At 40.7% G+C, this 27827-nt stretch overlaps 1 protein-coding gene across 1 annotated transcript in view; it reads left to right on the forward strand.

The window, feature by feature from the left end:
- The window catches only part of CACNA1H (calcium voltage-gated channel subunit alpha1 H), a 391999-nt gene that overhangs the window by 195093 nt on the left and 169079 nt on the right, over positions 1-27827 (forward strand). Inside the window, exons 3-4 of the mRNA XM_069734647.1 lie at positions 1144-1255; positions 12787-12920. Of these exons, the coding sequence (XP_069590748.1) occupies positions 1144-1255; positions 12787-12920 (246 nt within the window). The remainder of the gene's footprint in view (positions 1-1143; positions 1256-12786; positions 12921-27827) is intronic.

A 27827-nucleotide genomic window follows, 5' to 3' on the forward strand; every position in this document is an offset into this window, starting at 1 on the left:
AGCATTGCTCAAGGTGCTGGAATCATTCTCTGCAGGTCATTAAATTATCACCTGTGCAATGCAAGGAAATCCTGAAAACATGACCTGTTTGCAGCCATCGAGGAATGCAGTTTGACACCCCTGATCTATCATCTGTCTATTATCTATCTATTATCTATCTATCTATTTATTATCTATCTATCTATTATCTATCTATCTATTATCTATCTATCATCTATCTATCTATCTATTATCTATCTATCTATTATCTATCTATCTATTATCTATCTATTATCTATCTATCTATTATCTATCTATCTATCTATCTATCTATCTATCTATCTATCTATTATCTATCTATTATCTATTTATTATCTATCCATCTATCTATTATCTATCTATCTATTATCTATCTATCTATCTATTATCTATTTATTATCTATCCATCTATCTATTATCTATCTATCTATTATATCTATCTATTATCTATCTATTATCTATCTATCAATCTATCTATTTATTATCTATCCATCTATCTATTATCTATCTATCTATTATCTATCTATTATCTATCTATCTATCTATCTATTTATTATCTATCCATCTATCTATTATCTATCTATCTATTATCTATCTATTATCTATCTATCCATCTATTATCTATCTATTATCTATCTATCTATCTATCTATCTATCTATCTATCTATCTATCTATCTATCTACTTCTGTATATTTTCCCTCATTATTTCCCGTGTCCATGTTTTCTTGCCGCATTGTCCTTCATCACACTAATAATAACATATTTTCTTCTCGATGGAAACCTTCCCTCTCCCCTGTGTCCACCACTTTTCCAGCTGCATTTTCCATACTTTGTCCTGACATGTCTTTTATAATAATTTAGCCAATTATCAGCCCCCTGCTCCTGTGTCACATGAGACTTTTGCCAGGGACGTCGGCAGTCGTCCTTTTGAAGTGGAAAAGCTGGTTGACAACAATAAAGATGGCAGCTCCTACTGAGGCTGTCACCCAACTTTCCCAGATTTCCTAATGTGATTCCGTCCTTGTTACTTATCCATAATAATGTACAGGTGTCTGTGTCATCGGTGAATTATACAAAGTGTTCCACTATTTCCTTAAATTTGCCTTAACTTTTCTCCTCTCCACGTGGTTTGAGCACATCAGCATGCTGGTCATTTTGCTGAATTGTGTCACCCTCGGGATGTTCCAGCCCTGTGAGGATGTGGACTGTTTGTCAGAGAGATGCACAATCCTAGAGGTAAGAGTAACCTTTATATATGACTGACTTACAATCTGTATTATACTCCAGAGCTGCACTCACTATTCTGCTGGTGCAGTCACAGTGTACATACATTACATTACTGATCCTGAGTTACATCCTGTATTATACTCCAGAGCTGCACTCACTATTCTGCCGGTGCAGTCACTGTGTACATACATTACATTACTGATCCTGAGTTACATCCTGTATTATACTCCAGAGCTGCACTCACTATTCTGCTGGTGCAGTCACTGTGTACATACATTACATTACTGATCCTGAGTTACACCCTGTATTATACTCCAGAGCTGCACTCACTATTCTGCTGGTGCAGTCACTGTGTACATACATTACATTACTGATCCTGAGTTACCTCCTCTATTATACCCCAGAGCTGCGCTCACTATTCTGCTGGTGCAGTCACTGTGTACATACATTACATTACTGACCCTGAGTTACATCCTGTATTATACCCCAGAGCTGCACTCACTATTATGCTGGTGCAGTCACTGTGTACATACATTACATTACTGATCCTGAGTTACATCCTGTATTATACTCCAGAGCTGCACTCACTATTCTGCTGGTGCAGTCACTGTGTACATACATTACATTACTGATCCTGAGTTACATCCTGTATTATACCCCAGAGCTGCACTCACTATTCTGCTGGTGCAGTCACTGTGTATATACATTACATTACTGATCCTGAGTTACATCCTGTATTATACTCCAGAGCTGCACTCACTATTCTGCTGGTGCAGTCACTGTGTACATACATTACATTACTGATCCTGAGTTACATCCTGTATTATACCCCAGAGCTGCACTCACTATTCTGCTGGTGCAGTCACTGTGTATATACATTACATTACTGATCCTGAGTTACATCCTGTATTATACTCCAGAGCTGCACTCACTATTCTGCTGGTGCAGTCACTGTGTACATACATTACATTACTGATCCTGAGTTACATCCTGTATTATACTCCAGAGCTGCACTCACTATTCTGCCGGTGCAGTCACTGTGTACATACATTACATTACTGATCCTGAGTTACATCCTGTATTATACTCCAGAGCTGCACTCACTATTCTGCTGGTGCAGTCACTGTGTACATACATTACATTACTGATCCTGAGTTACATCCTGTATTATACTCCAGAGCTGAACTCCCTATTCTGCTGGTGCAGTCACTGTGTACATACATTACATTACTGATCCTGAGTTACATCCTGTATTATACTCCAGAGCTGCACTCACTATTCTGCTGGTGCAGTCACTGTACATACATTACATTACTGATCCTGAGTTACCTCCTGTATTATACTCCAGAGCTGCACTCACTATTCTGCTGGTGCAGTCACTGTGTATATACATTACATTACTGATCCTGAGTTACATTCTGTATTATACCCCAGAGCTGCACTCACTATTCTGCCGGTGCAGTCACTGTGTACATACATTACATTACTGATCCTGAGTTACATCCTGTATTATACTCCAGAGCTGCACTCACTATTCTGCTGGTGCAGTCACTGTGTACATACATTACATTACTGATCCTGAGTTACATCCTGTATTATACTCCAGAGCTGAACTCACTATTCTGCTGGTGCAGTCACTGTGTACATTACATTACTGATCCTGAGTTACCTCCTGTATTATACTCCAGAGCTGCACTCACTATTCTGCTGGTGCAATCACTGTGTACATACATTACATTACTGATCCTGAGTTACATCCTGTATTATACTCCAGAGCTGCACTCACTATTCTGCTGGTGCAGTCACTGTGTACATACATTACAGTACTGATCCTGTATTATACTCCAGAGCTGCGCTCACTATTCTGCTCCTGAATTTACAATGTGCATTACTATCTGTCTCCTATCTGTGGATTCCTCAGGTACACGTGCGACTACTGTCAAAACAACTGCAGAATCTCCGGAACAAATCTGGTGGAAGCTGAATTGATATTTTAATCCCATACAGAAATAGAACGCAGCTTTATATATTATTAACAGCAAACAATCCTCCAGACACCGAACAAGCAGCCCCATGCAACCCAGACCTCGAGAGGGACAATTAAAAAAAAAATTAAGAAATTGACCTGTTCTGTTCCAGTCAGCGCACTTTTATGGCAGGATCTTGTACAGAAATAGCAGAGCTGATTTTGTAATGTAGCAGAACTGACTAGTATATTGTTCTTACATAGGACTGCAGGGTAAGCCCATATATATATATATATATATCACTGCGCATGACGGAAATACAGCACGTTACATACTCAGCTCTGCTGTATCTGTACGGCTATTACAAGCTTGTGAAGTGCGGCTGCAGAGCGGCCATATATTCCTGGACGCAGACCATATTCTTCTACGTTATGGCGGCTCTCTGCGGAACCATAAATTAAGGATACGACCGAGTTTTCATTTAGTGGCAGAACGTGTCGCGGAATCACAGGGAATATTCTCCACAAAGACGGCGCCATTAAACGACAATTAAGAGGATGTCTGGATTATTGTAAATAAAGTTTATTGAAACAGACGCTCCTCGTAATGGGCACCGATTGGGTCCCCAGACTCTGACTGCGGATTCGCGGACCTTGTCGCTTTCTCACGTAGAAGGCCTCATTTATCAAAACGCTCTAAAAGCTTTACCGTCTTTGTTGCCTCTAGCAACCAATCAGAGCTCAGCTTTCATTTTTCAAACATCTCGGGTAAAATGTAAACTGCGCTGTGATTGGTTGCTATGGGCAACAATGACAGATTTGAAAAATGAGGCCTACACGGTGTCTCCATATCCATGCAGTCACATGATGTCAGATGAAGACCAAAGCTGCGCAGATGGTCCATTATGTGGACCCCCATCCCACGCCATGCACGGTGGGTGCCAGAATTGGCAGGGCTTCTTAGGCTACCCTCATTTTCACTGTATACTGCAATATTCTTGCAATTAAACAATCACAAGTTCATTTTCCCACAGGGAATGAAAAAAAAAAAAAGTTTTTGTGATATATTTTCTTTTATTTTTGCATCAGTTTATTATTTTTTTTATTCATATTCATTTTTATTTCCATTTTTGAATTAATATCACTTTTTATTGTATTCTATTTGTCTTTTTTAACTTTTTTTTTTATTAACATCGATTTTTGTTTTATTATATTTTAAAATATTTCATATTTTTTATTTGTTTTTTTATTCCTAGGATATAAAAATATACATTTTGTGTTATATTTTTTATATATTTTAATTTTTTTGTATCTATTGTTTTTTTTTATTCATGTTCATTTTATTTTTCTTTATTAATATTAATTTTTATTGTATTAGTTTTACATTTTTTCACTTTTTTTTTTAACTTTTTTATCAATATCTATTTTTAATTTATCCTGTTTTTAAATTATTAATATTGTTTGTTTTTATTAACATTACCATATCTTTTATTGTATATATATTATTATTTTAGATATTATGTTAATAAGATATCTTGGAAGAAGGGGTGACAAAAGCTAAAACGTAAAAAAAAATTGTGCGCCGCGGGCTGGGGTTAGGTCATTCTAATCCAAATGTGATCGCCCCTTTTTTCCATCGCCGCTCGTATCAATCATGCTGTACCCTTGTGTGTAACTGTATTGGGCTGAGAGCAGCTCTGACAGCAAATCACAGGGGTGTATTGTGTAGTAATTAGACAGCGCAGCGTGTACCGTCCCCCTCACACTAATTTGGGTTATTTTTTGTAACACAAGGTCACTGTAGTCTACTGTTCCTGTCTGTCATCACTGAGCTAATGTACAGATATAGCAGAGCCGAATGTGTTGCACGTCACAAATTCAGTTCTGCTGCATATGACAATCCAAATTCTACTAATGTGATCATAATCAGCAATTTTATGTCATTATTACACATCTGTAAAACACAGATTGTCTTTACCTAACTATCTCACCTCTGCTACATCAAACCATCCTAGTTCTGCTGCATTTGTATACTTAGCTCCACTGTACCTGGTAGTCACAGCACACCTACACTGATCCGGTATGATACTGATCTTTACTCTAACCTTAGCCCTAATGCTAACCCTAACCCTAGCTCCTATACTGGCTCTAGCACTAACCATAGTTCTAACACTAACATTAATCCTAGTCCTAAGACTAACCCTAGTTCTATTACCCTAGCCCTAAAATGAAACCTAGAACTAATGCTAACCCTAACCCTAGCTCTTATACTGGCTTTAGCACTCACCATAGTTCTAACACTAGCCCTGGCCCTAGTACTAACCACATCCTCAACACTAGCCCTAACAATAAACCTATCTCTAACACTATCATTAACATTAATCCTAATACTAATCCTAGCCTTAATACTTACGCTAGCCCTCACACTAACCCTAGCACTAACCCTAATACTTACCATAGCCATAACACTAAACCTAATAATAATACTTACCCTAACCCTATCCCTAATATTTATCTTAGCCCTAATGCTAATTCTAGCCCTAATTCTAATTCTAGCCCTAACAGTAACCCTTACCCTAACCCTATCCCTAGCCCTAACATTTATCTTAGCCCTAATACTAATTCTAGCCCTAACACCAACCCTAGCCCTAATACTAATTCTAGCCCTAACACCAACCCTAGCCCTAATACTTACGCTAACCCTAAGACTTACACTAACCCTAATACTTACCTTAGCACTAAAAATAATCCTAGCCCTAACACTAACCCTAGCCCTAATACTTCCCCTAGCTCTAACACTAAACCTAGCTCTAATACTTAACCTAGCCCTAACACTAACCCTAGCCCTAATACTTACCCTAACCCTAGCCCTAATACTTACCTAAGCCCTAACACTAATCCTAGCCATAACACTATCCCTAGCCCTAATACTTACCCTAGTTCTAACACTAAACCTAGCCCTAATACTTACCCTAGCCCTAACATTAAACCTAGCCCTAATACTTACTCTGACCCTAAAATTTACCCTAACTCTGGCCATAATACTTACATTAACCCTAAGACTAATCATAGCCCTAACACTAAACCTAGCCCTAATACTTATCCTAGCCCTAACATTAAATCTAGCCCTAATACTTACCCTAGCCCTAACACTAGCCCTAGCCCTAATACTTACCCTAACCCTAAAACTTACCCTAACCCTGGCCCTAATACTTATCTTAGCCCTAGCACTAAACCTAGCTCTAACACTATCCTTAACACTAATCCTAGCACTAACCCTAGCCCTAATACTTACCCTAACACTAACCCTAGCCCTAATACTAACCCTAACACTAAACCTAATACTTACCCTTGCCATGACACTAAACCTAGCCCTAATACTTACCCTAGCCCTAACACTAACCCTAGCCCTAATACTAACCCTAACACTAAACCTAATACTTACCTTAGCCCTAACACTAATCCTAGCCCTAATACTTACCCTAGCTATAACACTAAACCTAGCCCTAATACTTATTCTAACCCTAAAACTTACCCTAATACTTACCTTAGCCCTAACACTAGTCATAGCCCTAACACTAATCCTAGCCCTAATACTTACCCTAGCTCTAACACTAAACCTAGCCCTAATACCCTAGCCCTAACACTAACCCTAATACCCTAGCTCTAACACTAAGCCTAGCCCTAATACCCTAGCCCTAACACTAAACAGCCCTAATACTTACTCTAGCCCTAACACTAACCCTAGCCTTAATACTTACCCTAAACCTAAAACTTACCTTAGCCCTAACACTAATCCTAGCCCTAACACTAACCCTAGCACTAATACTTACCCTAGCTCTAACACTAGACCTAGCTCTAATACTTTCCCTGGCCGTAACACTAAACCTAGCCCTAATACTTACTCTAACCCTAAAACTTACCCTAACCCTAATACTTACCTTAGCCCTAACACTAATCATAGCTCTAACACTAAATCTAGCCCTAATAATTACCCTAGCCGTAACACTAAACCTAGCCCTAATAGTTACGCTAACCCTAAAACTTACCCTAATACTTACCTTAGCCTTAACACTAATCATAGCTCTAACACTAAATCTAGCCCTAATACTTACCCTAGCCCAACACTAAACCTAGCCCTAATACTTACGTTAACCCTAAAACTAAACCTAGCCCTAATACTTACCCTAACACTAAACCTAGCCCTAATACTTACCTTAACACTAAACCTTGTCCTAATACTTACCCTAGCCCTAACACTAACCCTAGCCCTAATACTAACCCTAACACTAACCTAATACTTACCTTAGCCCTAACACTAATCCTAGCCCTAATACTTACCCTAGCTATAACACTAAACCTAGCCCTAATATTTACCCTAGCCGTAACACTAAACCTAGCCCTAATAGTTACGCTAACCCTAAAACTTACCCTAATACTTATCTTAGCCTTAACACTAATCATAGCTCTAACACTAAACCTAGCCCTAATACTTACACTAGCTCTAACACTAAACCTAGCCCTAATACTTACACTAGCTCTAACACTAAACCTAGCCCTAATACTTACACTAGCTCTAACACTAAACCTAGCCCTAATACTTACCCTAGCCGTAACACTAACCCTAGCCCTAATACTTACACTAGCTCTAACACTAAACCTAGCCCTAATACTTACCCTAGCCGTAACACTAAACCTAGCCCTAATACTTACACTAGCTCTAACACTAAACCTAGCCCTAATACTTACCCTAGCCGTAACACTAACCCTAGCCCTAATACTTACACTAGCTCTAACACTAAACCTAGCCCTAATACTTACCCTAGCCGTAACACTAAACCTAGCCCTAATACTTACTCTAACCCTAAAACTTACCCTAATACTTACCTTAGCCCTAACACTAGTCATAGCCCTAACACTAAACCTAGCCCTAATACTTACCCTAGCCCTAACACTAAACCTAGCCCTAATACCCTAGCCCTAACACTAATACCAGTTACTTAAACAATGGAAAAAAATGTGCAAAAACATAACATTTATTATAATGTTAATGTTTCTTTTTACAGCAGACACTTTTTTTTTTATTTAGGACAGCTCTCCCAGCAGGTCTCCGTCTTGTCTCTCACAAAATTACAAGTGAAAGAGTCAGAGAGCTGCTGGGGAGCACGGAGCCTCTATCATCTCAGTCGCTGTCTGTGCGGAGAGCAGCAGTCACATGCAGCAGAGATTGGATGCTAGAGTAGCGCAGCAGAGTTTCTTGGATACAGAAGTGGTATGGTATTAGGGGGACGAAAAGTGCGGTCGCTCAAATTTTATTGGGGCGTAGAATTTTAGGCATCACTGCCTTTTCTTTTTTTGGGGGATGGTTTCCACCCATTCCTTTCCAGGACTCAGCATTTGAGATGAGCTTGCCATTGGCTGCTGCGCTCTGCATGGAGGGCGACCAAGACGTCAAAGCTCACTTCACCACACTGAGAGCCCATGTAGAGCGCCGCCGCCAATGTCAAACTCATCTCGTCTGCTGAACTCAGCATAGAAACTAGTAACACCTAGTATGCAAAAAAATGTGAGCAACCACCTCTTAGGCCTCCGAATGCTACGTCACTGCTCGGTCTGACAAACTCTTCTCTGCTACTTGAAAAACCCCATCTCTGATACTTCTAACAATCTCAGCTCTGCTGTATTTGAAAAATTCCAACTCTGCCGATCTGCTGCATCAAGTGATCTCGACTCTGCTGCGTATGACAAACTCAGCTCTGCTACATCTCTACAGTAAATCTATAAACCAGTCGTTTGTCCTCTGGTCTATACAGACTGGTATTACAGGGCGAATTAAACTGTCATTGTGCTGCTCTGCGCTCACTGGTTAGCATGTTCACATTTTCGCCGGCTGTCGTCATGCGGCACGACCGGGCTAAATATATTCCATTTCTGAAAGAAAAAAAAAGCGTAGGACAAAGGGAGCCGGGACTCCTGGCAGCCGCCTCGACAGTTCACATCACAGCGTGTTTTTTGGCAGCTGCTTTCAAGAAGGATTGAAAGTTCACGCAGACAGCGGTAATCATGGCGAAGAAAACACGGAAATATTGTTAGCGTGCTGCACGATGCCGCCGACCTGAGATACCGCGCTACGGCATGCAGTGCTACCATGTATCACTGCGTATAGTGATCATGTCATCCTTCCGGGATTAAAGGGGAAATCCACTAAAACTGATCTTCATAGACACAGGTGATCTGAGCCATTCGCATCTGCAAAAAGCCTAAAGCCCTTTGGCGTGACCCAGAGATTTCTACCATTAAAAATTCTTATCAATGACTCTTAGCTTTGAAATCTCAGTACGGCACCAAAGGGTCTAATTATTTTTATAGAACCCCATTCATTCTGAAAATCAGACCCTTTGGCACTACTTAGAGGTTTCTTTTACCGGAAAACTGACATTAAAGTTATGACAAATTGATCTGAATGTCCCTTTGCTTAGAATTTGATGTCATATTTCTAGTAAAAAAAAAAAGAAAAGAAATGCCGAGCAGTGCCAAAGGGTAAGAAAAAAAAATAAAAAATTGGAAATTAGTGTTGGTCTTCGTTAAAAAACTTCCTCGGTATTATCTTCACATGTGTCTATGGAGACATCAAACCCTTTGGCGCTGCTCAGAGATTTCTTTTACTGGAAATATTACCTAAAATCATTCGAGAAAAGGCCTTTAGATAAAAAAAAACTAAAAGTCTGAAATCTCTAAGCAGTGCCAAAGGGTCTGATCTATCTTCACAGCTCTATCATTTTGGAAATTAGCAGTGGTGAAAAATCAGTCGCTTCTACAGTGTCATTGTCACGCTCTAGGGACATCAGACCCTTTGATACTGCTCAGAGATTTCTTTTACTGGTGAATGAAGTGGGGTCTTCACGTGTCTATCAGACTTTTTGGAGCTTTTCAGCGATTTCCATTTACTGGAAATATGACATCAAATTACAAGCCAATCGATTAACCTTAAATTAAAATCTCTCCGAGCAGTGCCAAAGGGTTTCGATCGCTCTACAATCTCCTTAATTCTTTCAATTAGTGGCAGTTCCAGATCATACACATAAAGATAAAGGTGACTTCAGATTTATCAATCTTATCTCAGAACTCTCTAAGCGGTACCAAAGGGTCTAAACTCTCTAAAGAGTCCTAAGCGCTGGTAAAAATACCAATGTCGTCTTCAAAGTCTAAAAAGAGATCAGACCATTTTGCACTGCTCTTAGGTTCCTCTTACCAAAAATCTGACGTTATATTTTAAGCAAAGGAGTCTTCATGCTTGATTCTGTGCCGTGCCAAAGGTTCCGAACTCTACGGAGTTCGAGACGCAAGTGTGAATATGATTTCCATAATTATAGATCTCTGTTGAAAAATCAGACCTTTTGGCACTACTTAGAGATTTCTGGGCTAAGAGCCATTGCTCTAAATGACACATTGCTAGGAGTGTTGTGTTGATCTTTGAGTAACAGAAATCTCTAAGCGGTGCCAAAGGATCCGATCACTTTCCTTTTGGAAATTAGTATAAGATCCAAATCATACACTTTATCCCTGCCATCTTCTTACTTGCATATAGGACTCTATAGAGAGATCATGCCCTTTGGCACGGCACAGATATCTCTACTCATAAATAATTCAGCACAATACTGTATATTCTAAAAGAAGTTATTTTTTAATTATTGAAAGGCTCCCTAATTTTACATTTTATGTCAGATTTCCAGTAAGAGAAATCTCTGCATAGTGCCAAACGGTTTAATATTTCTATAGATGACATATGTAAAGTGTGTGACCTGGGACCACCAGAAATTTCCATTATGATAGGGCTCTATGAAGGGATCAAACACTTTGGCACTGCTCAGAGATTCCTCTTGCTAAAGCAGAATATTCTAAGTAAAATGCCAACCTATGGCTCTTGGCGCTGAAATCTCTAAGCAGTGCCAAAGGGTCAGATCATTCTGAAACCTCACCAATGTAATTTTGTGAGTGGTTAAGGCAGGACAGCACCTAATCTTTTGGTTTATGGGTGCAGGCCCCTATAATGTATACAGCTCTGAGGTTTATACCGTGAATGTGGCACCTCGTGGGCGGGGAGGATTTTCTATGGTCTTGTAGATATATAGAATGATTATCCAGTCTGTGTCTCTACTCCAGGATTGTGGCGATCCTCATATCCAGGATGAGTCACTAATAATGTCACCTCCAGCCGGCGGCAGTGCAGGGAAACACTGTATTACTACAAGAGTCTCTGTAGCAAGAAAGTCGATCAGAAAGTGGAACTGGCGGAAACGTAACGAGCGCCGGTGAAAAACAGACAATTCTATAAAGTGTAGGAAAAATCAATGTAGGATGAACAGTCAACTTGGCAAGAAAGGAAAGAACAAAGAAAAGCTGAGAAAAGGAACGAAGAAAGTGAAAGGAAGGGGAACAGGAAGGAAGAGGAAATAAATAGGAAATTAGGGAAGGGGAAAAGGAAGGAAGGAATTAAGAAAAGGAAGGAAGGAGAACAGGGAGGAAGGAGAAAGAATCAAGAAAGGAAGGAAACGAAAAAGAAAGGAAGGTTAAAGGAACAGAAAATTAAAGAATGGAAAAGGAAGGAAGGAATCAAGAAAGGGAGGAATGAGAACAGGAAAGGAACAAGGAAGGAATGGGAAAGAAACAAGGAAGTAGGGAAGGATAAAGAAACAAAAGGAAAAATAGAAAAGGAAAGAAAGGAATGGTAAAGGAGCAGAAAAATAAAGAATGGAAAAGAAAGGAAGTAATGAAAGAAAGAAGGAAGGAAGGAAGGGAAAAGAAGCAAAATAGGAAGCAAGGGGAAAGAAACAAAAAATAAAGGAGAAAGAAGAAAGAATGGAGAGCTATGGAAAGGAACAAAAAAGGGGAAGGAAACAAGAAAGGAAAGAAGAGGAGACGAGGAAAGGAATGAAAAAGGAAGGAAGGGTACAGGAACAGTAAGATAAAAACTGGGAAAGAAAAAGGAAAGAACAGAGAGAAAGCACGGAAGGAGAAAAAGGAAGGAAGGGGGAAAATGGTAAAAAAAAGGAAGAGGAAAGGACTTAATAAAATTAAAGAAGTGGAAAGCAATGGAAACTAATGAAAGAAAGGGAAAAAAAGGAAACAAGGATTGGAAAAGGGGAAAAAAGGAGGAAGAAAGAGAGTAGATGGAAGGAAGAGAAAGGGAAAAAAGGAAGGAAGAAAAGAGTGGAAGCAAAAGGATCACTGAATGGTCACATATTTTTGGGGTCTCGGATCACTAGGGAGTGTATATGACACCTTACTGGTTACTTAGCTGTTACTTTAGGAAGTTAAAAGGCGCCTCAACTTCTATGTCCAAATCTTGTGTGCCGTGGCCCCATTCTCATTCATGTTCGCAATCACCACCAGCAGAGAGGAGACGCACACAGGACCCGACATGCAATCTGCTCCTAATGGTCATCTGCCTGCGGTGTGATGGGTGCACTGGGCCGTGCAGGTGTATCCGTCTCATAGCAAATAACACAAGTCGGTCTTCTAGAAGTAAATTGAATCAATGGTAATATGGATTTGTCTTTCTCTTCTGCCCCAGGCATTTGATGGCTTCATCTTCGCTTTCTTTGCGGTGGAAATGGTCATTAAGATGATAGCATTGGGCATCTTTGGGCAGAAGTGCTACCTGGGAGACACGTGGAACAGACTGGATTTTTTTATCGTCATGGCTGGGTGAGTAGTAAATGATGTCTGGAGGGATATCAGCTCCTCTACTGCTGTGGTGTAGATATCGCCTAGGTATTGGGAAAGGGTCTAAAAGTAACCACACTCATTGGGTATCTCATTAACCGGATGGTTATAGCAGTGGTGTGAGACTACAAAAAATGACTGCTTTTTTTCAGAAACCGCACCATTCCTCTTCATGAGTGCGATATTACAGCTCCTCTCCATTCATATAACTGAGACCAAAGTGCAATATCAGACAAGCCCATAGACAAAAATAGCTGTTTCTATAAGAAATCAGCTACTGTATACTTTCTCATATAACCAAATTAAGGAGTTAGACCTGTTGAGGAAATCATTAGAAAGTCCACACACTTGAAAAATGCTGGTGTTGCTTTAATTCTATGTACAAGAATATAACTACTATAATACTGCTCCCTATGTACAAGAATATAACTACTATAATACTGCACCCTATGTACAAGAATATAACTACTATAATACTGCTCCTATGTACAAGAATATAACTACTATAATACTGCTCCCTATGTACAAGAATATAACTACTATAATACTGCCCCTATGTACAAGAATATAACTACTATAATACTGCTCCTATGTACAAGAATATAACTACTATAATACTGCTCCCTATGTACAAGAATATAACTACTATAATACTGTCCTTATGTACAAGAATATAACTACTATAATACTGCTCCTATGTACAAGAATATAACTACTATAATACTGCCCCTATGTACAAGAATATAACTACTATAATACTGCCCCTATGTACAAGAATATAACTACTATAATACTGCTCCCTATGTACAAGAATATAACTACTATAATACTGCCCCTATGTACAAGAATATAACTACTATAATACTGCTCCTATATACAAGAATATAACTACTATAATACTGCTCCTATGTACAAGAATATAACTACTATAATACTGCCCCTATGTACAAGAATATAACTACTATAATACTGCTCCTATGTACAAGAATATAACTACTATAATACTGCCCCTATGTACAAGAATATAACTACTATAATACTGCTCCCTATGTACAAGAATATAACTACTATAATACTGCCCTTATGTACAAGAATATAACTACTATAATACTGCTCCTATATACAAGAATATAACTACTATAATACTGCCCCTATGTACAAGAATATAACTACTATAATACTGCCCCCTATGTACAAGAATATAACTACTATAATACTGCTCCCAATGTACAAGAATATAACTAATACTAGATGGTGGCCCGATTCTAATGCATCGGTTATTCTAGAATATGTATGTATATAGCAGCCACATAGTATATAGCACAGGTCACGTAGTATTTGTCTGCTATATACTACATGGCTCCTATATACTACGTGGCCTGTGCTATATAGTATGTGGCTGCTATATACATACATACATACATATTGTAGAATACCCGATGCGTTGTATATAACGCAACCCACGCAGTATCTAACACAGGCCACGTAGTATACAGCAGCCATGTAGTATATAACACTGCCCACGTAGTATATAGCAGCCATGTAGTATATAGTACTGTCCACGTAGTATATAGCAGCCATGTAGTATATAGTACTACCCACGTAGTATATAGCAGCCATGTAGTATATAGTACTACCCACGTAGTATATAGCAGCCATGTAGTATATAGTACTGCCCACGTAGTATATAGCAGCCATGTAGTATATAGTACTGCCAACGTAGTATATAGCAGCCATGTAGTATATAGTACTGTCCACGTAGTATATAGCAGCCATGTAGTATATAGTACTACCCACGTAGTATATAGCAGCCATGTAGTATATAGTACTGTCCACGTAGTATATAGCAGCCATGTAGTATATAGTACTGTCCACGTAGTATATAGCAGCCAAGTAGTATATAGTACTGCCCACGTAGTGTATAGCAGCCATGTAGTATATAGTACTGCCCACGTAGTATATAGCAGCCATGTAGTGTATAGTACTACCCACGTAGTATATAGCAGCCATGTAGTATATAGTACTGTCCACGTAGTATATAGCAGCCATGTAATATATAGTACTGCCCAGGTAGTATATAGCAGCCATGTAGTATATAGTACTGCCCAGGTAGTATATAGCAGCCATGTAGTATATAGTACTGTCCACGTAGTATATAGCAGCCATGTAGTATATAGTACTGTCCACGTAGTATATAGCAGCCAAATAGTATATAGTACTGCCCACGTAGTGTATAGCAGCCATGTAGTATATAGTACTGCCCACGTAGTATATACAGTGGGGCAAAAAATTAATTAGTCAGTCAGCAATAGTGCAAGTTCCACCACTTAAAAAGATAAGAGGCGTCTGTAATTTACATCGTAGGTAGACCTCAACTATGGGAGACAAACTGAGAAAAAAAAATCCAGAAAATCACATTGTCTGTTTTTTTAACAATTTATTTGCATATTATGGTGGAAAATAAGTATTTGGTCAGAAACAAACAATCAAGATTTCTGGTCTCACAGACCTGTAACTTCTTCTTTAAGAGTCTCCTCTTTCCTCCACTCATTACCTGTAGTAATGGCACCTGTTTAAACTTGTTATCAGTATAAAAAGACACCTGTGCACACCCTCAAACAGTCTGACTCCAAACTCCACTATGGTGAAGACCAAAGAGCTGTCAAAGGACACCAGAAACAAAATTGTAGCCCTGCACCAGGCTGGGAAGACTAAATCTGCAATAGCCAACTAGCTTGGAGTGAAGAAATCAACAGTGGGAGCAATAATTAGAAAATGGAAGACATACAAGACCACTGATAATCTCCCTCGATCTGGGGCTCCACGCAAAATCCCACCCCGTGGGGTCAGAATGATCACAAGAACGGTGAGCAAAAATCCCAGAACCACGCGGGGGGACCTAGTGAATGAACTGCAGAGAGCTGGGACCAATGTAACAAGGCCTACCATAAGTAACACACTACGCCACCATGGACTCAGATCCTGCAGTGCCAAACGTGTTCCACTGCTTAAGCCAGTACATGTCCGGGCCCGTCTGAAGTTTGCTAGAGAGCATTTGGATGATCCAGAGGAGTTTTGGGAGAATGTCCTATGGTCTGATGAAACCAAACTGGAACTGTTTGGTAGAAACACAACTTGTCGTGTTTGGAGGAAAAAGAATACTGAGTTGCATCCATCAAACACCATACCTACTGTAAAGCATGGTGGTGGAAACATCATGCTTTGGGGCTGTTTCTCTGCAAAGGGGCCAGGACGACTGATCCGGGTACATGAAATAATGAATGGGGCCATGTATCGTGAGATTTTGAGTGCAAACCTCCTTCCATCAGCAAGGGCATTGAAGATGAAACGTGGCTGGGTCTTTCAACATGACAATGATCCAAAGCACACCGCCAGGGCAACGAAGGAGTGGCTTCGTAAGAAGCATTTCAAGGTCCTGCAGTGGCCTAGCCAGTCTCCAGATCTCAACCCTATAGAAAACCTTTGGAGGGAGTTGAAAGTCCGTGTTGCCAAGCGAAAAGCCAAAAACATCACTGCTCTAGAGGAGATCTGCATGGAGGAATGGGCCAACATACCAACAACAGTGTGTGGCAACCTTGTGAAGACTTACAGAAAACGTTTGACCTCTGTCATTGCCAACAAAGGATATATTACAAAGTATTGATATGAAATTTTGTTTCTGACCAAATACTTATTTTCCACCATAATATGCAAATAAATTGTTAAAAAATCAGACAATGTGATTTTCTGGATTTTTTTTTCTCAGTTTGTCTCCCATAGTTGAGGTCTACCTATGATGTAAATTGAAAGACGCCTCTCATCTTTTTAAGTGGTGGAACTTGCACTATTGCTGACTGACTAAATACTTTTTTGCCCCACTGTAGCAGCCATGTAGTGTATAGTACTACCCACGTAGTATATAGCAGCCATGTAGTATATAGTACTGTCCACGTAGTATATAGCAGCCATGTAGTATATAGTACTGCCCACATAGTATATAGCAGCCATGTAGTATATAGTACTGTCCACGTAGTATATAGCAGCCATGCAGTATATAGTACTATATAGCAGCCATGCAGTATATAGTACTGCCCACGTATATAGCAGCCATGTAGTATATAGTACTGCCCACGTAGTATATAGCAGCCATGTAGTATATAGTACTACCCACGTAGTATATAGCAGCCATGTAGTATATAGTACTGTCCACATAGTGTATAGCAGCCATGTAGTATATAGTACTGCCCACGTAGTATATAGCAGCCATGTAGTATATAGTACTGCCCACGTAGTATATAGCAGCCATGTATATATATAATCAGAAGGCACCAATAACTCATATATTTTAGGGCATCTACCCTTCCCAAGACACCAAATAGGTGTCTGGTTAAATGGACAACTCCAGGTAGATACAAACAGGAAGAAAAGGAGTATCAAAGTCCAGAATATCATATTAAAAAGCCGTAGCAAACTTTATTACACAAACTACACAATAAGAAATATCAAAAGTAGATCAAAGCAGGTCAGAAACCATCAAATGTATACATGCGGTAAACCATATACACTTAGAATACAAAGGTGTCAGGGGAAAACATCACGGTATGCCGGACAAAAAGCAGGTCACATAATACATCCCATAATATGGGTATCAGGTGCAAATATACAAAAGCGAGGCAGTCTGCAGGGTCCCATAATCACTCATAGCGTCATACGCCGTATCCAAATTGATTATATGCATACATACAGGGATCCGCACATGCCATTAAATCACCACCATCATGCACTTACCCATATTTCGTATAGGGGGAGTAGCCTGCGTTTTACCCGGCGGCCCCGGACGCGCGTTTTGCGGATTAGCTTTATCAACAGGGTTACTTTGTTCCTCTGTCTCCTGTGTCTATATATAACAAGCAAACCGGAAGTGTCACCGGTGTTCAGCGCGTGCGCACCGGAGCGCCACACCATCCACTCCCACTGGCCGTCATTGCAGGGCGCACATGAAGCGGAAAACCGCCATGTGACGTCATAGAATGTGCGCCCCGCAGTTACTGATAGCCACCAGAGGGGAACAGTGAAAAAGGCGCCCAACGCGCACGCGCACACACGGCGGCCATGTTAGAGAAGCCCACTGGGCGCGGCCATATTAATGAGAATACCAAGGTGATGGGTAAAAAATTACCTAGTGCTAATGATAAAATCCATGGCACATATCAGCGGTCATAACCAATGAGCGCTGCATGTGCAAACATATTCATGTGTTAATATAAAATCCAATTAACGTAGTGCCAATTATATACAGTGCAATCTAGCAGTGATTTTAGCTACACCATTGTATAAAAATTGTGTACAAGATCATGTGTAAAAAATACATGAAATAGATTTAACATGACAAAGAGTGCATATTAATAACGTGGGACATTGAAGAGATATGTGTCTCATTACAATCTTCAGGCATCCATATCTAGAACCCAAGAGAGGAAGGCCAGCGCCGGTAGAGGACATCAGACGACTTGGTTGTTATATCAATCTATAACTAAGAAATAAAAAATAGAATTAAAACACACACAAAGAAAACAAAACAATTAAAAGAAGAAGAGTATGGGGACCCAGATTATCCTACATAAGAGAGGAGCAGAGCAAATAAATCCCATTATAGGTAGGCCACACAGGACGGACGAAAAAACCCCACAAACAAAACAAAAATGGCCAGCCCAGACTGAATAGATAGATCAAATCAAATCAAAGGAAAGGGGCAAAGCTCAATTGTTCATTAAGTCCTTTAGGGGTGATGGTGTCAAGGGTGACAATCCACTTGCATTCACGCTGTGCCAGGATTTTAGCCATATTGCCACCCCTGACACCACCATGAACCCTATCAATGCCCCTCACTTTAAGGCCAGTGGGATCGGAGCGGTGGTACAGTCGAAAGTGCCTAGGTAAAGTTTTTAAGCTAGATATGTCTATGGCCTCCTTCCCAGCCACAATGTCCCGTACATGTTCGCGCGTCCTAACCTTAAGTTCCCTAGATGTGAGGCCCACATATATGAGGGAGCAGGGACATGTAGCGTAATATATCACAAATGTAGTATTACAGGATATATATTCCCGGATTTTGAATTCCCTGCTCCCATCAGATGTTTTGAAGGCCCCACATCTAAGGATGTTAGGACACGCGACACATGAACCGCAGGGGAAGCAGCCTTGTCTTAGGTCACCTGTGCCAAATAAACTCCTGGTCTTTGCCACATAGTGACTTTTCACCAGGTTGTCTCTCAGGTTTCTCCCCCTGCGTTGTGTCATGAGGGGAGACTGGGTGAGTTGTGAAGCCAAGACATTATCCGTCATAAGAATTGGCCAGTGTCTCTTCAGACTCTCCCGGATCAGGTCCCAGCGACAATTTGAAGTTGAGATAAACCTAACCACGGAGTCATGAGTTGATTTCTTTGGTTCAGTTTGAAGTAGTAGGTCGCCACGACGTGACGACCTAGCCCGTCTATATCCTGCCTTAATACTACGACGACTGTATCCCCGGGCCAAAAACCGTTCCGTTAGGGCGACGGACTGCCCTTCAAATCGGGCCTCCGTAGAGCAAACCCGCCTGTTCCTCAAGAACTGACCAACTGGGATGGCCTTAATAACTGAATAATTGTGTGCCGACGAGGCATGCAACAAAGAGTTGACAGATGTCTCTTTTCTATATAAGTCAGTCTCAATGGATCCATCCTCGGCTACATGTAAAGTAATGTCTAAAAAATCAATCTTCCTCTTATGCCAGGTGTACGTGAATTTCAAATTAAAGTTGTTGTTATTGAGTTCCTGCATGAACTTGGTTAGGCTGGTCTCGCCACCGTGCCAAATCATGAGCACATCATCGATGTAGCGAAACCAGCCCAACACCGGGTCCGCGGCATGCGCCCCGTCGCCCTGAAAGATGTGTCGTTCCCAAAACCCCAAAAATAAATTAGCATACGACGGGGCACATGCCGCGCCCATTGCCGTACCCTGTGTCTGTAAATAAAATCTGTCTTTGAACACAAAAAAATTGTGACTTAAAACAAATTCCAACAACTCCAAAATAAATTCCACAAAATGGCCATCCCAGTTGGTGGTCTCGAGGAAGAAGCGGGCAGCTCTCAAACCATCTTCGTGTCTTATAGATGTATAGAGAGACTCTATATCGATTGTGACCAAGAGCATACCCTCCTCCAGGGACAGTCCGTCGACCCTCCTCAATACATCCGTAGTGTCTCTGACATAGGAGGGCAAGGTTTCCACCAGTGTCTTTAAATAAAAATCAATAAACTTACAAACATTTTCACATAGCCCTCCTATGCCAGAGACAATAGGTCGGCCCGGAGGATTAACAGCGTCCTTATGTATTTTGGGCAGGATATAGAAGGTGGCAACCCTGGGAAACTTTGGCATCAGACCATCCAATACTTTTTTGGGAATAATGCCCAGCTCATAGGCTGGTGCCACAATCTGCTCTAATTTCCTCATAAATATTTGAGTAGGGTTCTGAGTCAAAGCTCTATATGTGTCTTTGTTTCTGAGCTGCCTAAAGGCCTCTTTTTCGTATTTTTCAATTGGCCAGATTACCACGTTCCCCCCCTTGTCTGCTGGTTTAATGACCACTGTATCCAGGGATTGTAGCTCCTCCAATGCCCTCCTCTGATCCGGAGTCAGATTGTCTCTATATAGGTTTCTGGGTATCTTCATAAGATCCTCAGTGACCAATCTGCAGAAGATATCCACTTGAGGGCATAGAGACAAGGGGGGGAAGGCGACAGATCTGGGCACAATCGACGTTGGAAAATTACCTATATGGTCAGGCTGTTGTTCTCTAAGTAGATCCTCCAAGGCAGATAATGCCGAGGCCTCCGCATCATCAGATGAATCAGAACCAGCGTTTCTCTGACCATGCAGTTTCTTAAGAAGAAGCTTTCGGCAGAACAGATGCGTGTCCTTTAGAGCTGTGAAAAAATCAAACCGATTAGACGGAACAAAGCTAAGGCCGAGTTTAAGCACCTCGGATTGGGTCTCAGATAGGGGATAAGTGGACAGGTTAATCACCTCCAAGTTGGTATTTTTTGCTTTTCGCTCATAATTTGGTGGAGAAGTAAATTTTCTCTTACTGGCAGTATATTTCCCCTTTGTAGCTCGACCTGGTTGGGTTCTCTTTGTCTTATCACCATTCGCCAGTGTCGATTGGTCAGATGTGACACTCGATTCGTCCATAGAGGTCATAGATGACATAGATTCTGATCTCATTTGAGATGGTGGACGACTCTTGACCCTATTTGTCTTCCACCGATAGACTCTATTTTCACGATAATCAGAGTTATCCCGCTGTAATTTTTTGGTTTTCACCGCACTAATTTCTTGTTCCCACTTGGAGAAGTCCTTATCCAAATCCCCATTCAATTTTTCCAGCGCCCCTGGTGTCAATTCCTCTTTAATAAGTGCCTGAATACCATCAATTTCTTTTTCTAGGTCCAATAGCTTTGTTTCGTCTAATTTAATAAGCAATTCAATGAAACCCCTAGAACACCTCGTGGCGGTCTCCTCCCACTCTCTTCTAAAGACCTCATCCTCAATCGGGAATGATGGAAAAATCTGAATACGTAATCCCCTGGGGATTAAACCACGCGTCAGATATTGTCCCAGGGTTGCCTTGTTCCACCACAATTTCGTCCGCCTGTGTAGCAAGGCTCTCAATTTAGTAATCCTCTCTTTAGAGTCCCCATTACTCGTATCTAAAATACCGATAGCATCCCCCTTGAACACCTCTTGTAGGCGAGACAACCAGGTTTGGTCTCGCATGCGAAAATCCATGGGCTTAAGATTGGAAACTGTGAACAACACAGAAAAGTTACATGTATATATATAATCAGAAGGCACCAATAACTCATATATTTTAGGGCATCTACCCTTCCCAAGACACCAAATAGGTGTCTGGTTAAATGGACAACTCCAGGTAGATACAAACAGGAAGAAAAGGAGTATCAAAGTCCAGAATATCATATTAAAAAGCCGTAGCAAACTTTATTACACAAACTACACAATAAGAAATATCAAAAGTAGATCAAAGCAGGTCAGAAACCATCAAATGTATACATGCGGTAAACCATATACACTTAGAATACAAAGGTGTCAGGGGAAAACATCACGGTATGCCGGACAAAAAGCAGGTCACATAATACATCCCATAATATGGGTATCAGGTGCAAATATACAAAAGCGAGGCAGTCTGCAGGGTCCCATAATCACTCATAGCGTCATACGCCGTATCCAAATTGATTATATGCATACATACAGGGATCCGCACATGCCATTAAATCACCACCATCATGCACTTACCCATATTTCGTATAGGGGGAGTAGCCTGCGTTTTACCCGGCGGCCCCGGACGCGCGTTTTGCGGATTAGCTTTATCAACAGGGTTACTTTGTTCCTCTGTCTCCTGTGTCTATATATAACAAGCAAACCGGAAGTGTCACCGGTGTTCAGCGCGTGCGCACCGGAGCGCCACACCATCCACTCCCACTGGCCGTCATTGCAGGGCGCACATGAAGCGGAAAACCGCCATGTGACGTCATAGAATGTGCGCCCCGCAGTTACTGATAGCCACCAGAGGGGAACAGTGAAAAAGGCGCCCAACGCGCACGCGCACACACGGCGGCCATGTTAGAGAAGCCCACTGGGCGCGGCCATATTAATGAGAATACCAAGGTGATGGGTAAAAAATTACCTAGTGCTAATGATAAAATCCATGGCACATATCAGCGGTCATAACCAATGAGCGCTGCATGTGCAAACATATTCATGTGTTAATATAAAATCCAATTAACGTAGTGCCAATTATATACAGTGCAATCTAGCAGTGATTTTAGCTACACCATTGTATAAAAATTGTGTACAAGATCATGTGTAAAAAATACATGAAATAGATTTAACATGACAAAGAGTGCATATTAATAACGTGGGACATTGAAGAGATATGTGTCTCATTACAATCTTCAGGCATCCATATCTAGAACCCAAGAGAGGAAGGCCAGCGCCGGTAGAGGACATCAGACGACTTGGTTGTTATATCAATCTATAACTAAGAAATAAAAAATAGAATTAAAACACACACAAAGAAAACAAAACAATTAAAAGAAGAAGAGTATGGGGACCCAGATTATCCTACATAAGAGAGGAGCAGAGCAAATAAATCCCATTATAGGTAGGCCACACAGGACGGACGAAAAAACCCCACAAACAAAACAAAAATGGCCAGCCCAGACTGAATAGATAGATCAAATCAAATCTCATTAATATGGCCGCGCCCAGTGGGCTTCTCTAACATGGCCGCCGTGTGTGCGCGTGCGCGTTGGGCGCCTTTTTCACTGTTCCCCTCTGGTGGCTATCAGTAACTGCGGGGCGCACATTCTATGACGTCACATGGCGGTTTTCCGCTTCATGTGCGCCCTGCAATGACGGCCAGTGGGAGTGGATGGTGTGGCGCTCCGGTGCGCACGCGCTGAACACCGGTGACACTTCCGGTTTGCTTGTTATATATAGACACAGGAGACAGAGGAACAAAGTAACCCTGTTGATAAAGCTAATCCGCGAAACGCGCGTCCGGGGCCGCCGGGTAAAACGCAGGCTACTCCCCCTATACGAAATATGGGTAAGTGCATGATGGTGGTGATTTAATGGCATGTGCGGATCCCTGTATGTATGCATATAATCAATTTGGATACGGCGTATGACGCTATGAGTGATTATGGGACCCTGCAGACTGCCTCGCTTTTGTATATTTGCACCTGATACCCATATTATGGGATGTATTATGTGACCTGCTTTTTGTCCGGCATACCGTGATGTTTTCCCCTGACACCTTTGTATTCTAAGTGTATATGGTTTACCGCATGTATACATTTGATGGTTTCTGACCTGCTTTGATCTACTTTTGATATTTCTTATTGTGTAGTTTGTGTAATAAAGTTTGCTACGGCTTTTTAATATGATATTCTGGACTTTGATACTCCTTTTCTTCCTGTTTGTATATAGCAGCCATGTAGTATATAGTAGTGTCCACGTAGTATATAGCAGCCATGCAGTATATAGTACTATATAGCAGCCATGCAGTATATAGTACTGCCCACGTAGTATATAGCAGCCATGTAGTATATAGTACTATTCACGTAGTATATAGCAGCCATGTAGTATATAGTACTGTCCACGTAGTATATAGCAGCCATGTAGTATATAGTACTGTCCACGTAGTAAATAGCAGCCATGTAGTATATAGTACTGCCCACGTAGTATATAGCAGCCATGTAGTATATAGTACTGTCCATGTAGTATATAGGAGCCATGGAGTATATAGTACTGCCCACGTAGTATATAGCAGCCATGTAGTATATAGTACTGTCCACATAATATATAGGAGCCATGGAGTATATAGTACTGCCCACGTAGTATATAGCAGCCATGTAGTATATAGTACTGTCCACGTAGTATATAGCAGCCATGTAGCCCACGCAGTATTTAGCAGTGTGGGCACCATATCCCTGTAAAAAAATATAATTAAAATAAAAAATAGTTACATACTCACCCCTGGAATTCCAACGGCGCTGTGGCGATGGGCGCACGGCTGCCGCCATCTTCTGTTCCCAGGATGCATTGCGAAATTACCCAGAAGACTTAGCGGTCTCGCGAGACCGCTAAGTCTTCTGGGTAATTTCGCAATGCATCTCTGGGACCGGAAGCTGGTGGAAGGCGCGAGCGCATCCTCGGACTACGGAGGGTGAGTATAGCAGCTTTTTTAAAAATTATTATTATTTTTAACATTAGTTTTTTTTACTATTGACGCTGCATAGGCAGCATCAATAGTAAAACGTTGGGGACACACAGGGTTAATAGCAGCGGTAATGGAGTGAGTAACCCGCGGCATAACGCGGTCCGTCACCGCTGGCATTAACCCTGTGTGAGCGGGCACTGAGGGGAGTACGGAGTGGGCACAGGTCGCTGACTGTAGGGGAGTAGGGAGAGACTAATCGGACTGTGGCCGTTGCTGATTGGTCGCGGCAGCCATGACAGGCAGCTGGCGAGACCAATCAACGACTTGGATTCCATGACAGACAGAGGCCGCGACCAATGAATATCCGTGACAGACAGAAGGACAGACAGAAAGACGGAAGTGACCCTTAGACAATTATATAGTAGATAATACTGCCTCCTATGTGAAGCCTATATGAACAGCACAGATCCATTTTATCACTTTCTGGTTGTTATTTGTGATTGCTGCATTGTGTTGACGCTGGGACGTTTTAGAAGTTGGACTGCTGGAGACTTCGAGCTATAAGATCCACTTCTCTATGTTCACTATATAGTGTAGAGTGTTGCAGCAGCAATATTGGCTGCATTACCCTGTGATATTTTGCCAGGTCTGATGTCTGGCACCGGCGCCCTCTGCGGTCACGCATACGTTGCAGCCAATGAAAGGTCTAGTCGAGTGCACTAATTTGTGGTCTTAGGCATTTGTATGTGATACGGCCCCGCAGCCGCTTAGTCACCGTCCTGTAAATTCTGTTGTGTTTTTCTGTCTTCTTAATTCCGACTGTAAATTCCAGAGAACATTCTGATTGCCATAAGAGGACACGATGTCTGTGCCAGTGAGAAAGGCAGAGAGAGTAGTGAACTGACTGGGGGAGTTGTTTATTACCGAGCTGCCATTCTGTTATGTAAAAATACCACACACAGAGAGAGAAAAAAAATAAAAGATTGAAAAAAATAGAAGACAAGAACACGTAAACATGCAATAAAAAACAATTCACAAAAATAATATAGAAAAGTAAAAATATGCAAAAATGCAGAAAAAACACATAGAAACGACTTTTGTATACAAATGAAAATCGAAAAGGCATAAAAATGTGCAAGAATAGACATACTGATACACAAGGTAAAAAGAAATATAAAAAAAGCATATAATAAAGACAAAAATATGCACAAAAATGTACAACATATAAAGACATATGGAAAGGTACAAAAAAATGTATATGCATGTAGAAGAAGTATATAAAAACAACATACACAATAGGCAAACACAAGCTATAAAATGTGAAAAAACTCCCCCCAAAAATCTATAAAAATGCACATGAGATGCATGACTATAACATGTATATATGTATATATATATATATATATATATATACTGCAAATAATAAAGACACAAATATGCATCAAAATGTACAAAATATAAAGGAATGCGGAAGATAGAAGAACATATATATATAAACATAAGAACAACATACACGACAGAAAAAAAACACAAACTATAAAATGTGCAAAAACTCTCAAAATCATATAAAAATACAGATAAGATACACAATTATAATATATATACACAAAAATATATGGAAAGGTACATACAAAATGTATATAAAATGTATATACATGCACAAGAAATGTATTAAAAAAATACAGTGAAAAATTTTAAAATGTGCAAAATTTCCGAAATAATTTCCAAAATATGCACCCAAAATACACAAGAATAATTAAGATACACATAAAATACACAATAAAAAAAAAAAAAAAGAATTGCACAAGAAAATGCAAAAAAAGTAGGGACACAAAAATACACCACAAAATGTGCAAAAATATGAAGACATGTTCAAACCTACACACGGTGGAATGCACAAAAATACACAAAAAGGCAATAAGATTTACAAAGATGCACATGAAATGCACAAAAACTACCATTTACAAAAAAAAACAAAAAAAGACGCAAAAATAAATCAAAACTCCCCCAAAGTCAATGATTTGCTACAATCGACGGTTTCATCTGTGCTCTCGGGTGAGCGGCCTCCATGACAGCTGCAGATGATCTAAATATTTTCTGCATTTACTGAAGCGTTGCCCGTGGAGGCGTTGTGTGCCCGCTCTTCACCATCCATCCTGTACTTAAACAGAGAAGCAAGTTACTAATTACTAAGCGGGCGAGGAGCTGGTCCAGTGCATTGTGGGGTAATTGCAGATCTTAACAGCTTGAACGTCAACATAATAAGTGGCTTGTTTTCTGCAGTAAGTGGACTTGGAAATAATGCAGCTATTACTCTGATAAGCCGCCAGCACCAGAGTGATGAATGTGCCACTTTTCTTTGGCCTAGTCACTTGGCTTTCATGAGTTGATTACAATGAACATAGAGGTGTTGGGAAAAAGGCTGCAAATGAGGTGATACCGGACATCTAGCTACACGCTGGGCCGCCATTGGTTCATCCTGTAATCCTGTTTGGTTCAATTCTACCTGGAAATTGTTCTGTTTTATGCTGTTTCCTCCTAGCTAACAATGGACGGGTCACTGCATTCCCACAAGGTCAATGCACTCTGCTCCTGCTGTAGTCTTAGCCCTCATCTCATTGGATAGTCTGTTATTATCCCACCCACTTAGAATCATAGAATGTTAGAGTTGGAAAGGACTGTCCAGCCTCTGTTAGAAGACCTCCCTTGATGGAGACCTCACCACCTCTCGTGGCCGCCTATTCCACTCATTGGTCACCCTCACTGTCAAAAAGTTTTTTCTCATATCCAATGTGTATCTTCTCCCTTTCAGTTTCATTCTATTGCTTCTCGTGTTTCCATGTGCAAATGAAAATAATGAGGATTCCTCTACACTGTGACAGCCCTTCAGATATTTGTAGACAGCTTTTAAGTCTCCTCTTAGCCTTCTTTTTTTGCAAGTTAAACATTCCCAGATCCTTTAACCGTTCCTCGCAGTCCACTCACCATCATCCTGGTAGCTCCTCTTTGTACTTGCTCCAGTTTTTCAATGGATTTCTTAAAATGTGGTGCCCAGAAGTGGACACAGTATTCCAGTTGAGGTCTGACCAAGGAGCAGT

Source organism: Ranitomeya imitator, chromosome 7 (genome assembly GCF_032444005.1).
Source record: "Ranitomeya imitator isolate aRanImi1 chromosome 7, aRanImi1.pri, whole genome shotgun sequence".
Lineage (NCBI taxonomy): Eukaryota > Metazoa > Chordata > Amphibia > Anura > Dendrobatidae > Ranitomeya > Ranitomeya imitator.